Below are 18,222 nucleotides of genomic sequence, written 5' to 3'. Positions count from 1 at the left end.
ACCTACGGTGGTGAAGATAGGTTCATTTCAATTCTAAGCACAAAAAACCTGAATTCGACAGGTATACAGTAAATACAGAAAAATCGTCATTGACTTTTATCTTATTTCGTGGCTGAATGGTATCATCTGTCATGCCAGCTTCCTGGACCAGGGTTCGATTCAAGGCCGGTCAGAAGCTATTGTCTTTGAGTAACCAGTTCCGCCTTGGGGCTCTGATCCTGAGGTCAATAAGAGAATCCAGATTTTAAAGTATTAAAATATATATTTGAATATGAAAAACACGGCTAAATGTGCAAAATTTATCATTAATCGAATGCCAAGTACAAACATACCAATTACCTACGATGGTGAAGATGGGTTGATTTCAATTGTAAGGACAAAGAAACCGGAATTCGACAGGTATCAATACAGAAGAATGATCATTTACTTTTATCTTTCTTCGTGGCTAAATGGTATAGTCACTGTCCACCAGCTTCCTGGACCAGGGTTCGATTCCCGGCCGGTCAGAAAATATTGTCTTTGAGTGGTTCTGCCTTGGGGCTTTGATCTCGAGGTTGATATGAGAATCCAGGCATTAAGGTATTAAAAATATACAGTATAGCATATTTTAATATTAAAAAAACAGCTAAATTTGCAAAATTTATCATTAATAGAATGCCAAGTACAAACATACCAGTTACCTACGATGGTGAAGATGGGATGATTTCAATTCTAAGTACAAAAAAAATGAATTCAACAAGTATAAATACAGAAGAATTGTCAATGACTTTTATCTTTTTTTGGCTAAATGGTATCGTTACAGTCATGCCAGCTTCATTCCCCCGGGCACTTTCCAGAAGAAAGAAGGTGCCTACTAGGGGATTATTATTATTATTAATTGCTAAGCTACAACCCTAATTGGAAAATCAGGATGCTATAAGCCCAGGGGCTCCAACAGGGGAAATAGCCCAGTAAGGAAAGGAAACAAGGAAAAATAAAATATTTTAAGAACAGTAACAACATTAATAAAAAATATTTCTTATATAAACTATAAAAAATTTGAAGAAACAAGCGGAAGAGAAATTAGATAGAAAAGTGTGCCCGAGTGCACCCTCAAGCAAGAGAACTCTAACCCAAGACAGTGGAAGACCATGGTTCAGAGGCTATGGTACCACCCAAGACTAGAGAACAATGGTTTGATTTTGGAGTGTCCTTCTCCTAGAAGAGCTGCTTACCATACCTAAAGAGTCTCTTCTACCCTTACCAAGAGGAAAGTGGCCACTGAACAATTACATCGCAGTAGTTAATCCCTTGCAGGAAGAAGAATTGTTTGGTAATCTCAGTGTTGTCAGGTGTATGACGACAGAAGAGAATACTGTATGTAAAGAATAGGCCGGATTATTCTGTGTATGTGTAGGCAAAGGGAAAATGAACCATAACCAGAGAGAAAGATCCAGTGTAGTACCGTCTGGCCAATCAAAGGTCCCCATAACTATCTAGCGGTAGAATCTCAACGGGTGGCTGGTGCTCTAGTCAACCTACTACCTACAAGAGACGGTATCATTCGTGCTCTGATCATAGTCTCAAGGACATATTGTCCTGTATATGGTCTCCCACCCCCTTCCTTTTATTTGATGCCTCTATACGAAGCGTCAAATCCAGAAGAACGAGATCTACTCCTGGGAGATTCTCGTCAGGCAGTTTTTTAACTAGGACCATTACTTGCTCGGTCTTGTAAAGGACCAAGAGAAGGGTGATCCCAAGTGCTGAGGGACCTGGGACCTGGATAGTTCTTCAGAGGTCGCACTCAATGGGGACTAATGCGGTCTTGTCAGACCTTGGAAGTCTCTACAGGGTAATGACACAGTCTATGGATATCCTTATAGGATATGACCTTCGTGTCATTCCTTCGATTACTCGAATTATAGATCGATGTAAACGGAAGGAGAAGTCTCGCAGGAGTTTGAAACTTTAAAATCAGTCAGTTGGCCGAGGTCTTACAGACGAGAGCCAATCCTATACAGGATGCTAACTGGTTGATTGCAAAACCTTCCCTTGCATGACAAGGTTTGAAGGTTAAGCTTGTCTCACGAGGCGAGACTAAAAGTAGAGACTTCTAACCGACGAACCATGGCTATATTCTGGTGTCCCCCGTCTTCCTATGAGATCGGATGTTCCAATCATGAGGAAGAAGATAAGACTGCTTACCATTTCCTAGAAGAAGATGGAAGATAAAAGATATCCTTGTTGCTAAGTCTGGACTCTCTTTCCTTGGCGAAAAGACATGCGCCAATTATTTTGAGCTCGTGAGAAGGGTTCTCTTATGAGAAAGGAATATACAGTATTCATTCCCAACCACTCCAGCCTAAGGAGGAGCTCCGGTTACGGGAGAAAATCCTCGTCCGACTTCATGAACAAGCCTGAGTTTCATGAAGTGTAGATAAAAGATGTTTCCACGGAATGGAAGATGGTGGTTGAATGTGTGTCCACTATGGTCCGAGGGCATAAGGGCCAACAGAGATTAGGAGAACACAGATTTCCAATATCCTTCGTTATTCCTGTTATGTCACCTGTCTAGGGCTGACCCGAATCATAGCAAGTAATTTGCTATGGATGTCGATTAGACGGCACTGAATTTCATTCTCTAAGAGGGAGGGACTGGTGGTAACCTCAAGAGGTTGTGTCTCAGGCTAGAGGGGGAGAAAAACAGATTCAAAGAATCTGCCTCCCTTATCACATCCGTGAACTGATTTGCTTTAGGAGACTGTCTAACTAGTGTAGTTCCTAGTAAAGCAAACTCGGCTCATGAACTGCCCAGTAATAAACAGGACAACAGGGGAGAAGGTAACAACCGAAGCAGCAACCTGGGTCCTGAGGCAATTTGTTCGCAAGCCTTCCTGTAGTATGACCGAAGCGTACAAGAAAACACGTACATTCAAGGAAAATGAATTCCAGTGAGTGTGCTGGATTCAATGTACAGTATAAACCTGGCCACTTTGAAGTGGATCCCTCTGATTCTGCCGACAGCGAGAAAACCTTTGGGACCCCAGGAAGCCATGTTTGTGATACACAAACAGGTACCCAAAGACAGAGGGGTACTAAGCCTTGCACTACCGTATTATCCCCGTCGTCCAAGAAGTTTGTATTCTTAGGTTCCCAGAAGGAACAAACCATAATTCTATCAACTCTGCAGGGTCTAACCAAGTAGAGTATGCTCAAGAGTGAGGAGAGAGGATCTATACCATTTAGGAGAGAGTGCTCTCTTGACCAGCTCCCTCTCAGAAAGTGCGTCTCGCTCGCGACCATGATCATGTAATTCACGTCCGTGAGCGTCAGCAAAATCTCGCTCGCTCGCGATCACTTGAACGTTCTCAAGCGTTGTAAAGAATGCTGTCACAATCAAAGGCACGAGTCTCTCGATAGTGATTGTGTAACTCACGTTCGTGATACCGAGTGCCAAACTTGTGATGGCAAGCGCCCTCAAAAATTTAGAAGAGACTAGTGTCACAAACGTGGACGCTCATGAGAGAGTGTAACTCCTGATCATGTGCGTTTCGTCGCGATCAAGAGTGTTCAGCTCGTGATCGTGAGCGTCCTAAAGGGTTGAGGAAAGACTAGCGTCGTAATCGTGGCAACGATCGTCATGAGCTCGTGACCGTGAGTGTATAACTCACGATCTTGAGCTTGATCGCAAACGTGTGCAAAGGTTGTGTAAAGATTCTTCCTCTCAAAGGGAATATCTTACACCTAAAGGCGAACCTCCGAGCAGCACTTTGTTGCCCTTCAACGAGTTCTATCTCAAATGAAGGTTAACATAAAATGTTGCTAGAGAAAAAGCCAAGGTTTAACTCTGAGTTTTCCCCGAAGGGATTTCCCTAACGGGAATCCTGCCGGAGTAATACCCCAAAGGAGAAAAAGAACAGGAGTTTGTCTTCAAGAAGAAGTAAGTTGAGATCACGATAACCTACGATCCCGTGATCGTAGAGATCTCTGTGGCGATTATTGATCTTCAAAAAAGACGCCTTAATGAGTGTCTAACCTCTGATTGTCGCAAAAGACAATCTGACCGACCAGGAAGACGAGATGATGAGTCTCACCCCTACAATCATTGAACAGAATAAATTCTGAACACATCATTGGATTGACGTGAACGACATCCTGGCCAACTAGGAAGACGAGGTGATGAGTCTCGCCCCTGCGATCATTGAACGGAAGGAAAGTCCATCGATCCGATGATTGTCGAGCACACCACAGATTGACAATCATCCTTGATCTCGCAATTCTCAACTGGCAGAGTTGCATACGCGAGCTGAAACATTATCTGTAGGGAGAAGACGAAGGAAGGGCAAACGGGAGGTAGACTTTGTCAACAGCTAAGACGTCGGCTGCAGCTACAGCCACCGACATTGCTATCCGATGACTTCATGAAGCGCTGAGGAAGAATATACAGAGAGGATTAAAAATTCCTCCCCTCCGAGGGGGAAGATAAAAAAAAAAACCCTATGAGGAAATGTCAGCACTGTGAAATCCTTACGATAACTCGCAGAATAAACATCAACATCCGAAACCGCCACATTACTCTGGAATAAGACGTCGCGTAAAAACTCTAAGACATATCTGTAAAGAAAAGAATGAGCGTAAAGCAATAGTGGTAAATGGCTAAGCCTTAAAGGGAGAGAGAGGAGATGTCCGCTCTCTACCGACCAAAAGTAAAAAGTGACGTGATTCATTGAACCCTGAGTAGATGTGGGTGGCTGGGTAACCCCCAAGCACCCCCTACCTACCCACTATTAGTGGTTAGGTAAGGCTGCCGCCTCACGCTTAAAATCAAATGGCTGCCTTCCAGCTTTCGCTGAAGTAATATCCAATATAAATAGAAGGAGGTTTGTTAGTATGGGAACAAACACACTTAAAGCAATACAAACTGAATATTATTTTATAAAAATTGCCCAAATTCAATAACTTTCTTACTTTACCTCAAAAGAAGAAAACTCCTTAACATTCTTTGCTCCAGCATCAACCAATCTGGAGAGCCCACCACTCCAATGCAAACACTCAGCTGTTGGGTTGTCAATGAAAACAACACCATTTTTAACTTTCTTGCAGGCTTCTTTCCACCAGGCTTCTGATAAATGCTTTACATTAGCTGCCTGCATTGTAGCTGTAAAAGTAAAATTAATAAATACATCAAAAACAAAATAAGAAGTGCTAAAAATGACAAATTTTGAAATAATTTGTATATTTTCTAACTATACAAACCTTGAGCTCTTTACAGTGGATATTATTTTGGAAAATGCTGAAAACTACCCAAAAGACTTTTCAGCAAGGTATAAATACCTACCGGTAGTAAGTGGGAGAGGGGGGTAGACCATCCGCCCAACTCACACACACACACACACAAAAGGTGAAACGGATTTTGAGCGAAGCTAAAAATCTATTTTTGGGTGAGGTAGCCATGTCGTCCTGATGGAAGTTCCTTCTTAGTAGCTTCCTTGGTTATACTGTATTTGACTAGTGATATATCCCAGAGAATTTTACTAAAGGTATCCAGAATTTTAACTCCTGGAGCGAGTATCCCTTATATATTTTGAAAGGGATATCGCATAATATCAGAGGATGTATTCTTGACACGTCGCATAGCTATCTACACCCCTAATAGCGTTTACGCTTCAAGAGGGGAAAGTGGCAAGAATTATTGGAGAGCCGTTATTAAGGCAACACTCCTATTGTACTGTAATTGGGCGCCAGCCCGCCTCTGCGCAGCACCATCTAGTCCTTCTTTGTAGCGTTGCTTAGGTGTTACAGATACAGTATATTAAGGAGGGATTCATTATCCTTTGTCAAAAAGAGGGTGGGTCCATCAGGACGACATGGCTACCTCACCCAAAAATAGATTTTGAGCGAATGTCTTCCTGATGGAAGTTTACCAGAGCATTAATGCATCTGTGGATTTTCAATAGTGCCAGTCATCTCGAGATAAATTTTCCTTGGTCGTCTGGACCTAGAGACACTTGATGTTACCGTTATACATCATTCAGCTGATCATGGACTATGTCAGTGCTTCCTGCCCCCTACAGGGAAGAGTCTGGGAAGACTCTAGGAAAAAACCCGAGGATTATGAGTTCAAGGAACAATCTAGCAAACAAGTTTGTATATTAGTGTCCTCATATACATAAAGCATAGTTTGTACTCTAAATGGAATTGATCTGTATAGGTTACAGATACCTCCCGAGTCTGTTTGTTCAAAGAGACAGATAGACAGGTTTACATTCGTGTAGGAAACCTTAATTCAATGAGGTAAACAAGTTAGTACAATCAGTCAATACTAGTGACTGAACTTAAAAGCATAACAAATTATCTGAAGAATGTTTGCTTGGAACAGTAATAACATTAGTTCCGAATATTTTTCCAAATTTAAGAGGATAAAAAGACGCTCTGACACCCTTTATTGAATGGTTTAGTATATTTGGGGCGAAATGAGACGCAAAGATTCCTACTATTGTTTATTACAATAGAATATAGAAATCATGGTTGTAACATTTACAATCAATCACATTTTTTGCTGAAAATATCTGTGTAAAAGCATAATAAGTAATAACAGAAAAATTTTATAAACTTTCATCTGAAAAGGAAACACAAGCCACTCTATGGGAAATATGGAATATTTCACTTTGGATTCTGTTGTTACAAGGAACACTTGCATACGAATATGCATGGCACGTGTCAGTCTATTATGCTTAATGTCACCCGTGTAATTAGAACAGTCTATAGTGACATGCACTAGACACATCACTCAACATGATCCACCATAAGAGTCTATCATGTACACCCTTTACTAAAAGTCCCAAATAGTGCACTGTTCTTCGCAGAGATCAAGTGGCAGGTTTTAGTACACAACCTGCTGCCACCACAAAATGTTTGATCTCCTGTAGTTGTTTCGCGTAGTGCTTGAAGAAGACCCTGGATGACTTCCATCCAGTGTAAGCGTGAAGACTTTCAAACGACATAGTTTGAAAGAAATTTAGAGACGAAGCAACTTTTCTCGGATCATGACCTGCGGGTGTACTGTCTGGATCCGCTCTGCGAATGAAATAGGTGATCTTCGCCCTTAGTTGTTTCAAGGATAATGTCGAACCTGATGTTTCTCCCCTGAAAAGCTGACCTCCCTTAAAGCCTGAAGTTCTACGAAGATAGACCTTTAGGCATTCCACTGGGCATAGGGATGCTTCTTCCTTCAGAGGGCAGATTCTCCAGGGACCCCACCTCTTAGTGGGCAGCTCGTTCTTGGCGAGAAACGTTGGGTCCGGAAAAAGGTTCAGTTCTCCGCAGTCTGTGAACTGAATGTGGCCATCATCCCTCGAGAGGGCCACTATTTCGCTAACTCTGGCTCCTGAGGCTAGTGCAAATAAGAATATCACCTTTTGAGTCAAGTCTTTTAAAGAGCGATCTTCGTTGTTCAAGGTTGATGCTAAGTGAAGAACCTTATCCAAGGACCATGAAATGGGCTTTGGAGGGGCTGCGGGCCGAAGTTTAGCGCAGGCTTTTGGAATCTTGTTGAAGATTTCGTTAGAGAAATCTACCTGGAAGGCGTACAGCACGGGTCTGGTTAGGGCAGATTTGCACGTAGCAATCGTATTGGCTGCTAACCCTTTTTTATGGAGATGGATGAAGAAGGATAAACAGAAATCCATAGTAATCTCCTTTGGTTTCTTTGCCTTAACAAAGGTGACCCATTTTTTCCAGGAAGACTCGTATTGTCTTCTCATTGACTTTGACTTGTATTCTTCTAAGAAGTTATTACTGTCCTTTGAAATCCCAAACCTTTTCTTGACTGCTAAGGTGAGAAAATCATGAGATGAAGGTTCCGGGTTTTCTGTGATGAAGCTGAGACAGTCGATTTCTGCACTTGTTGAGTCAGAACTGGATCCGGCAACGGGATCAGCTTCAGGCGTAGTTCCGTTATCAGGGGGATCCAGACGCTGTTGGGCCACTTGTGGGCCACTATTGCTGCCGTTCCGTGAAAGGATCTCAGTTTGTTGAGGACTTTCAGCAGAAGGTTGGTTGGAGGGAACAGGTAGATCTTGGACCATCTGTTCCAATCTAAGGACATTGCATCCGTTGCTTCAGCTAGAGGGTCCTCGTACGGGGATACATACCGGGGTAGCTTCTTGTTGTCACTCGTTGCGAAGAGGTCTACTTGCAGTCCTGGGACTTTGCGTAAGATGAAGGAAAATGATCTTGCGTCTAAGGACCATTCTGACTCTATCGGGTTGAACCTGGATAGAGCGTCCGCCATCACATTGCGGAACCCTTGAAGATCAACTGCTGACAAGTGCCATCTCTTCTTCTCCGCTAGCCGGAGGATGGCCAATATTACTTGATTGATTTGAGGCGATCTCGAGCCTTGTCGATTTAGGCATCTCATTACAACCTCGCTGTCTAATACCAGTCAGATGTGGATTGAGCAGCGAAGTTTCAGTTTTTTCAGTGAAAGAAAAAACTGCCAAGGCTTTCAGAAAGTTGATGTGGAAGGTTTCGAAGAAGGAAGATCAGGTTCCTTGGACTTTCCGATGCTGAGAATGGCCTCCCAACCCTTCCTTCGAGGCATCCGTGTGAATGGTGACTGACGATGGAGGCGGTTGTAAGGGTACCTTCTTCTTTAGATACTTGGCCTCCAACCATGGCTTGAGGAGGGATCACAGACGATTCGGTTTCGGTCTTTTTAGATCTCTTTACGCGTTTGATGCGTATTTTCTCCAAACTCCTGATGCATCTTTTAATTGAGCCCTCAATATTGGGTCTGTCACAGAGGCGAACTGGAGAGACCCCAACACTCTCTCCTGTTGCCTTCTTGATATCCTGGCGGATTGAAGGAGTCTCTTGACAGATCCCGCTATCTCTCTCTTCTTTGATGGAATGGAGAGGCAGTGTGACTGTAAGTTCCAGTGGACACCCAGCCACTGGAACCTTTGAGCTGGAGATAGTCGAGACTTTTCCAAGTTGATCTTGAATCCTAGGTGTACCAGGAACTGGATCATTTCCTTGGAGGCTTGCGTGCACTCTTCTTTGGATGCTGCCCACACCAGCCAGTCGTCCAGGTAGGCTACTACCTGAATTCCCTTTAGGCGTAGTTGATGAATGACTGCATTCGCAAGCTTGGTGAATACCCTTGGGGCTATGTTCAGACTGAAGGGCATGGCTCTGAAGACGTATTGTCTTTTCTGTAGCTTGAATCCTAGGTAGGGGGAAACTTGACGGTTGATTGGAACGTGCCAGTACGCATCCGTCATGTCTATGGAGACTGTGTATGCCTGTTTGGGCAAAAGGGTCCTTATGTGTTCGAGCGTCAGCATTCTGAACTTGTAGTTCACTATGAACTTGTTGAGTGGTGAAAGGTCCAGAATGACTCTGAGCTTTTCCGAGTCTTTCTTCGGAACACAGAATAGCCTTCCTTGGAATTTGATGGTCTCTGCCCTCCTTACAACTCTCTTGTCTAAGAGTTCCTGAACGTATTCTTCCAATATGGGGGTTGAGTGTTGGAAGAATTGAGGGAAGTTCGGTGGAGTTGTATTCCAACTCCATCCCAGTCCGTTCTTGATTAGGCTGTGGGCCCAGGGATCGAAGGTCCAGCGATCCCGGAAGAGGAGAAGTCTCCCTCCTACCGGTAGCATCTCACTTGGAGTGCTGGTTGGAGGGTTTGCCTCCTTGGCCACGTCCACCTCTGTTGCCCTTACCTCTAGAGGGGCGTCTAGAGGATCCTCGAAAGGAACCTCGAGACCTTGGCCTAAAGGTCGTCGATTGCCTTTCAAAGGCTGGGGTGAAGACGGGCGACTGAGTCGCCACTGGTTGGGGCACCAGCTGGAAAGTGGTGGGTGGTTGTGCCACCGTCTGGAGCACCATGGCCACGGGGAGCTGTTGTTGTTGTCAAGGACGAGAGGGAACTCTGGGTCATTTTGTCTTCCTTTTCAGCTGGGGACCCTCTTCAGCGGAAGACTTTCTTTTGGAGGACAAGCCCCACTTGGAGAGGAGATTCCTGTTCTCCGTTGCGGCTTTGTCCACTACCTCTTTAACCACTTCACTTGGGAAGAGGTCTTTTCCCTAGATGTTGGAGGCTATCAGCTTCCTTGGTTCGTGTCTCACCGCAGCCGAGGCGAACACGAACTCTCTGCAAGCCCGGCGGGCCTTAATGAAATTATAAAGGTCTTTGGTGACCGTTGCCAAATGAGCTTTGGCAAAGACCATGAACATATCTGGGGTCTCGGGAACACTTGCCATCATCTCTAACCCGGTTTGTAGAGACATAGAGGCGGCAAGTCGTTCTTTGGTCGCCTGCTCCCTGCACAGGTGAAAGTCCAACAACTTTGGGAGGTCTTCACCAAACTGACGTCCAGCAATGTCAGCCTCCACCTTCCCGACTGAGAAGGTGTTATAGACATCCTTCCAGTCCGCATCGTCAGATGGTAAGGCAAGGGAAAAGGGTTTACACTCCTCAAGTGTAGGACTAGGTTTTCTTGCCTCGACTGCCTTAAACCCTTTCTCCATAAAGGGGAAGGCACGGGAAGAATCAGCAATGAAGGAAGGGTGCTTCTTGCTGAGAGCCGGCACCTTGGAGCTAGCGAAGGTCCTCTCCTTCAAGGTTTTGTTAAACAAGGCTTGGGCCTTGGGGAGGTCCAGAATGATGACCTCTTTTAGCTCTGTTTCTTCTTTGGAAGAAGGTTCCGTCCTCAGGCGGACGTAACAATCCGGATAGGCCCCTCTGCTGGGCCAGAACTCCACATCATCTACTGGGACAGTACCCAGTTTCTCGGAGAGGAAGATCTTCCCCCCTGACATCGGCATGTGCTCAGCATACCTCCAAGGATTGATGTCAGAAAAGGCGGGAAGGTCTTTGATGTTTAGCTTCTTGGGGGCTAAACGCATAGACGCGAGCTGGTGCATTTCAGTCTGTAGAGAACCCTCCTTCTCGGACAACTGCTTTTGCATGTCCTGGAACATGGACAAAAGCGAATGCAGCGTATTGGTGATCGAGTCTAGCTGGGGAGCAGAAGAAGAAGTTGACGGAACAGGGCCAGCCACCGTAGCCGAAGAAACCGAGATCGTTTCGGCTTTCTCTTCGTCGTCTTCAGGAGGAAAGACAGTTTCTTGCTCCAGTTCTTCCACAAGGAGACTACGTTCAGTCTCCTCGGAGACAACTGACATGTTGTCTTCTAAATGGATGTTTCTACCTGAAACTGGACGAGGGGAATCTCAGGTTGAGTCTGGGGAACAATTACATCCGAAGATGCCCTAGGGAACAGACAAACCCTCATCTTCTCATTAGGAAGATATGGGCCAGAGGTGTTCTTCTCAAAACCTCTGACCCATTTTCGCAGCGTATCTTTTGCTGCATCCCTTGACTCTGTGGACTTCTGATCATCAAAAGCCTCTTATACCAGTTTGTCACAAACGGTACATACCTTTGGGTCCCAATACTTCAGAGATCCCTTCGTAATTGCGCAGCGCGCGTGGGTCCTGCACATATCATGGCCGCAGAAGTTCTTACTGCACTTATCATGGCCGCAGAAGTTCTTGCAGAAATGGTTCCCGCACTCGGGATGCTCCTCCTGTAAAGAAAGAAAAGCATATAAGTATTCGGTGAAAATATGACAAATTCGTAGATAATTTGTATTTTTCCTAAAGATACAAACCTAGCTATTTACATGGGGTAATTACTTCGGCGCAGCCGATGACGAGCCATAAAATTTTAACCAGGGTTTCCTACCCCACCGCTAGTTAGCGAGGGGGGGGGGGTAGCTTGCTACCCCTCCACCCTCACACACACCGGTAATTCGTCAACTTTACTTAGAGGTAGGACTTATCTTGGGGGACAGGGCTGGCGGGCACATAACTGTAAATAGCTAGGTTTGTATCGTTAGGAAAAATACAAATTATCTACGAATTTGTCATTTGTTCCGTAACTGAATACAAACCACGCTATTTACATGGGGTGACTCAACCCTTAGGAAGGGAGGTAAGCCCCCTGCCATACTGTCTTTGGCTTGCCCGGGGGTCCCGAACCCGAGTTCATGAAGCAACTCCAGGGTTGGGGTCCCTGCACCTCGCAGGCAGTCAAGGACTGCTGCGGCCTACGTAAGTTGTGTGTGAAGGTGAGCAGTGACACATCCTAGGAAGTTGACCTGGAGTCCTTAATAAGGAAATCTAGGCTAGGACTACTCAATACCACCTCGTCAGGGTATGGGGACATGACAGTATTACAAGTTAATACTAGGACCACAAGGAAGCATGGCTTACCTGCAGAGGTTCGAGGTATGCTGTGCAAAGGACCCAGGATGCTGTTTTTCTCCAAGGGACGAGAGGATGAAGAAAAGAAAAGGGCCAGACAGATCTTTTCATTCACACAGTCTAAAACCGGGTAACAATGCCCTCAACCTTCTGCTACTTGTCCAATTAGGAGCCTGAGGTTGGACCAGCTGTTGTGCAGCCACCACAGGGCCGATAGAAAACGTATCGAGCCTCCTGTGTGTCACGTCTTGCAGGTAGTGGGCCGTGAAGGTAGTCTGACGCTTCCAGACCCCAGCTTGCAGGACCTGCGTCACAGAAAAGTTCTTCTTGAAGGCCAGGGACGCAGCCACGCCCCTGACATCATGCGCCCTAGGGTGCCGTGACGGGGGAGGGTCAGAACTCAAGGCCAGGTGGATTACCTTGCGGATCCAGGCCGAGATGGTGTTTCTGGTGACCCTCTTCTTCGTTGGGCCGGTGCTAACAAACAAGGCTCGCACCTGGGGCCGGACTGCAGCTGTTCTTTTCAGATACAACCTCAGACTCCTGACTGGGCACAGTAGGAGATGGTCTGGGTCATCTGTTACAGAACGAAGACCCAAGACCTGGAAAGAGTCGAACCTAGGGTCCGGCACTCCCGGGTTCTGAGTCTTAGCAACAAACTCAGGGACAAAGCTGAACGTTACCTCCCCCCATCCCCTTGAATGGGCGACGTCGTAGGAGAGACCATGTAGTTCGCTAACTCGCTTGGCCGAGGCCAAAGCTAGCAGGAACACCGTCTTCCAGGTAAGGTGCGATCTGAAGCCTGGCGTAATGGTACGTAGGGAAGCCTCTTAAGAGACCTGAGGACTCGAACCATGTTCCAAGGAGGAGGTCTCACTTCCGACTGAGGGCAGGTAAGTTCATAACTCCGTATGAGCAGAGACAGTTCCAGCGAGGAGGAAATGTCCATTCCTTTGAGCCTGAAGGCAAGACTTAAGGCTGAGCGATAGCCTTTCACTGCCGAGACTGAAAGGCGGATTTCTTCCCGCATATACACAAGGAACTCCGCTATTGCTGGTAAAGTGGCATCTAGTGGAGAGATACCCCTTCCACGGCACCAACCACAGAAAACTCGCCACTTCGCCTGGTAGACTCCTGCGGATGACCTGCGCAGGTGGCCAGACATCCTTTCCGCAATTTGTTGCAAAAATCCTCTCTCTGTAAGGAGATGCTCGATAGTCTCCAGGCGTGAAGTTGAAGCGAAGCTAAGGCTTTGTGAAAGATGTTGGAGTGTGGTTGTTTGAGTAGATCGTGACGTGGAGGGAGTTCCCTCGGGATCTCCGTGAGGAGCTGCAGAAGGTCCGGAAACCACTCTGCGTGATGCCATAGCGGAGCTATCAAGGTTATCGAGAGATTGACCGATGTTCTGGTCTTATTGAGGACCCTCCTCATCAGACAGAACAGGGGAAAGGCGTACACGTCGACGTTGTCCCACCGTTGTTGGAAGGCATCCTGCCAGAGGGCCTTGGGGTCCGGGACTGGGGAGCAGTACAGCGGAAGCTTGGTGTTCAACGCCGTAGCAAACAGGTCCACAGTCGGGGAACCCCACAAAGTCAGGACTTTGTTGGCTATCTGAGGATCCAAAGACTACTCGGTACTCACTATCTGCGTCGCTCTGCTCAGACTGTCGGCGAGCACATTCCTCTTGCCTGGAATGTAGCGAGCTGTAAGTGATATCGAGTGGACCTCGGACCATCTCAGGATCTCTACTGCAAGATGGGACAGCAGTTCCGAAAAGGTACCTCCCTGCTTGTTGATGTAAGCCACCACCGTGGTGTTGTCGCTCATCACCACTACGGAGTGACCCGCCAGGACTTGGTGGAACTTTTGAAGGCCCAGGAAAATGGCCTTCATCTCCAGCAGGTTTATGTGAAGGTACTTTTCTGATTCTGACCACAGGTCAGAGGCCTTGTGGTTCAGAACATGGGCCCCCCACCCCTTGTTTGACGCGTCCGAAAAAAACATCAAATAAGGGGAGGAGACGAGAAGATCCACTCCCTTTCGTAGGTTCTCGTCTGCCACCCACCACTCCAGGTCCGACTGTTCCGCAGATCCCATAGGGATCAAGATGTCCGGGGAGTCGAGTCCTTGACTCCACCGGGACTTCAGTGGCCACTGAAGGGATCTCATCCTGAGGCGACTGTTGGGGACGAGACGGGTTAGAGAGGAGAGGTGGCCGAGGAGACGAAGCCACGATTGGGCTGGAAGTTCTTCTCAAGTGAGGAAAGGTCTCGCGACCTTCCTCAGCCTTGCTATCCTTTCGTCTGATGGGTAGGCTTTGTGGAGATTGGTGTCTATGATCATGCCTAGATATACCAGTCTCTGAGAGGGCTGCAGAGAAGACTTCACGAGGTTTACCACGATCCCCAGATCCCGGCAAACCTCGAGGAGCTTGTCTCGGTGGCGGAGAAGGGATACCTCCGAGTCTGCCAGGACCAGCCAGTCGTCCAGGTAACGAAGGAGCCGGATGCCGATCCTGTGTGCCCACGACGAAATGATGGTGAAGACTCTGGTGAACACCTGAGGTGCTGTGGAGAGACCGAAGCACAGCACCTTGAACTGGTAGATCTTGTGATCTAGGCAAAAATCTTAGGTACTTCCTTGAAGACGGGTGGATCGGGATCTGGAAGTACGCGTCCTTCAGATCCAGTGTGCACATGAAATCTCGCGGTCTTACTGCAAGCCTGACCGTGTCCGCTGTCTCCATGCTGAACGGAGTCTGTTTTACAAACCCGTTCAGGGTCGAGAGATCGATGACTGGTCTCCAGCCTCCAGACGCCTTTAACACAAGAAAGAGTCGACTGTAGAAGCCTGGGGACCTGTTCTTCTCCTACATGGTCTGGACTTCGGCCCGAAGGGCCTGCCCTTTTGCCGACCCCATGGCAAGAGAGCTCAGCGACACTGGATCCGCTTTCAGGGGAGGTAGAGATGCTGTGAACGGGACGCGATACCCTTGAGAAATCACAGAGATCGTCCAGGTATCCGCCCCGAGTTGCTGCCACCTTGCTGCGCAACTCTGAAGGCATCCCCCCACTGGTGGACATGCAGGGGGATTGCCACCCCTAGCGTTTCTGGCCTCGGGCGGTACCTCTAGGGTTCTTGCTTCCCCTGGAGGACTTCTTGCCCCTTCTGCCCTTGGCAGGAAAGGGCTTAGACACCTTGGGCTTCGCTGCTACCATTGTCTTTTTCGTGTCCCTGCCAGGGCGGGGCTGCTGTACTGCCGGAGGCTTGTAGGGCCTTGATGTCAGGGCCCTATGGATGAGGGAATCCTGGTTGGACTTCCTCCACCTCTCGGCAGTGAGCTCCACGTCCTTAAGCTCAAACAGACTCTTGCTGAGGACAGAAGAGTGTCTGAGCCTACTAGTCTCGGCGCTGGGGACATTCTGGTGAAACCTCTCAGCCACCGCGTCCCGACGCTTGAGAATCGTGTTGGCCCACAAGCTCGCGACCTGGTGGGACAGGAACTCGATGGTCCGAGTGCCCGAGAGGAGGAAGGTCTCCAGCGCTTTCCTGGTGCTTTCCTTGGAGAGATCCTCGGATCGCACCAGACTGCCCAGAGACCCCAGTCAGATGTCTAGCCATGAAGCGGCCTGCATGGCGCACTTAATGACCTTCTCCTGACTCTGGATCTCGGTGGCTGAGAAAGACACGTGCCGGTTGGAGAGTCTCTCTAGAGAGACTCCCCCTGTGAGAGCTTCCACGGAGTGGTGTAGGGGAAGACTCAGAGAAGACTCCTCAAGGATCTCAAAATACCTCCTCTGATGGACTCGAGGAGGAGGGAGGAGCTTATTCCCGGCACTCGACCTGCTAGAGGAGGCAAGCTCCGCGAGTTGTCCCTCGATCTTCTCTCTGGCACTCTTCATCCCCTGAGACCAGGGCAGAACTGCACTGGCCCTAGAGGGCTTTTGAGTGCTATAGATACGATCCAAGACTGTGTCCTTCCCTTCACGAGGAGGGACCTCAGGATCTGGGATCCCGTTTAGACTTCTCATGAGGGTCAGGACTTGCCAGAATGCATGTTCTGACTCCTGGCGCTCGCCTCCCGATGGACTTGCAGCGAAGTCTCCTATTCCCAAGGGCTCTTCCTGGGGGGACACGTGGGCATCCTCGACCGCCGTAGGCTGCTCCTGTCTGACCCTGGCCGACAATTTAGGAATCGTCTTAGAGTCCTTAGATTCCCTCCTGGGCGGGATACAGGACTCCAAAAGCGAAGGAGGTAGGTCCTTCTCCACCTCCAAACGAGGAGACCTCTCGGGAGGGGAATGAACTTCCTCCATTGATGCGATGGGGAAGTCCTCCTGTTCGACCGATTCCCATGAGGAGGGGTAATCCTCCTCCGCAGGGGAGGACGAGAAGGTCTGAGGTGGAGTAGGAACCTTGCCTAAGGATCTGCGAGGAGACAGCCTAGATCTCGGAGGAGGGTCCACGGGAGAGACTCCTCTCTTCCTCTTCAGGGGGGAGGAAACTGCCGCTGGTTCGCGACCCGAGTCAGAGGTGGCTGGCTTAATCGCCCGCACAAGAGCTCTGAGGAGGGTATCGAACCACAGCTGTTAACTGACAGCAGCGCTGTCAGACACTCCCTCTGAAGGAAAGGGGATCGACGGATCCCTAGGAGGAGTTAACAAACGAGGGTTCGCCTTCTGGGCTGAAAAAGAAGAATCCCTAAACCTTTCCGGGGAGCGTCCCCCTTCTGGCGAGCGCGCTGGTCAGCGCTTGCGGGGAGGGGAGCGCGACAAGGAAGAATCCGCCTGCAGGCGGTCGCGCTGGGGCTCGTGAACTGGGCCCGGCACAGGGTCGCGCTCGTCAAGGTAGCGCGAAGCTGGAAAATCGCGAGCGCGAGCTAAATCGCGCGCGCGCACACCCGCGTGGGCGGGCGATGCTGGAAAATTGCGCGCGCGCACCCGCGTGAGTGGGGGCGGGTGCAAGGGAGCGATGGCGCGCAGATGGATCAATGGCGCGGTCATGCCTTGGAGATCTGAGAGCGCGAGCCGGAATAAGGCCGCGAGAGCGCGTTGGTGAAGGCGTCGGCGTAGGCAACCAGGAACTGGTTCAGGAACTGGCCGAACGCGCGGGCGTGCAGTGACCTGGTGAGACCAGGAAGGGCGCGAGATGACAGGGGCGCCTGTGCGCGTGTCTGGGAGAACGTGCCGCGAAGGCGATAGTACTGTAGCAGGGTCGCGAGAGACCTGCGGGCGACAGTCGGGAAGGACCGCCCTATTCGCCTGCGAGGTCGCTAACCCCGCTGGTGATTGTCGGCGCGCATAGCGTGTATCCGGAACAGGACGCTCCGGAGATCGCTGTTTCGGAGGTCGCGTGTTGCGAACAGCATGATGGAGTTCTGGAACGCCCACAGTTGCCTTGAACACAGGCACAGGGCGCGTAGCTGGAACTGGGCGCGACCGATGAGCGTCGCGCGCGATAGTGTCGGCAGCAGACTCGCGCGGTTCCAGAGGGGGCCGTGTGCGCCTGTGCGCTGACTTAGCCATCTCTGGAGCAACGTGCTGAGTCGGCGCGACACGTGATCGCGTTGGAGAACGTGCGGGAGCTGGAACAGGAACTGCGCGTGAACGCGCATCGCGAACCTCCTTTACAGCGCGAACCTCTTTGGGTGAGCGCGATGATTCCAAGGCGACACCTGGATGCGTTGGAGAGCGAGTGAGCGCTGAGGATGGAATCGCGCGCGAACGCGCATCGCGCTTTTTCCCCGTAGGGCGCGACGAGTCCGCAGGAACCTGTGGGCGCCTGTGCGCCGACTCTGGAACCTTTTGGACCGCGCGCGAAGTGACAGGAACCGGGGGCGAACGCGCGTCGCGCTTTCCCCCCATAGGGCGCGACGAGACCGCAGGAACCTGTGGGCGCCTGTGCGCCAACTCTGGAACCTGTTGGACCGCACGCGGTGGAACAGGAACTGGGTGTGAACGC

General features: G+C 49.0%; 1 protein-coding gene across 3 annotated transcripts in view; it reads right to left on the bottom strand.

Annotated features, from left to right (window-relative positions):
* The window catches only part of LOC137653568 (sec1 family domain-containing protein 2-like), a 261,267-nt gene that overhangs the window by 230,301 nt on the left and 12,744 nt on the right, over positions 1 to 18,222 (bottom strand). For all 3 annotated transcript variants that reach the window (XM_068387077.1, XM_068387076.1, XM_068387078.1), the window contains exon 2: positions 4,956 to 5,140. In XM_068387077.1, coding sequence (XP_068243178.1) covers positions 4,956 to 5,135 — 180 coding nt within the window. In that variant the 5' untranslated portion in view covers positions 5,136 to 5,140. The remainder of the gene's footprint in view (positions 1 to 4,955; positions 5,141 to 18,222) is intronic.

Source organism: Palaemon carinicauda, chromosome 14, assembly GCF_036898095.1.
Source record: "Palaemon carinicauda isolate YSFRI2023 chromosome 14, ASM3689809v2, whole genome shotgun sequence".
Taxonomy (NCBI): Eukaryota; Metazoa; Arthropoda; class Malacostraca; order Decapoda; family Palaemonidae; genus Palaemon; species Palaemon carinicauda.
Note: the sequence above shows the minus strand (reverse complement) of the source record. Positions and strands in the feature narration are given on the sequence as shown.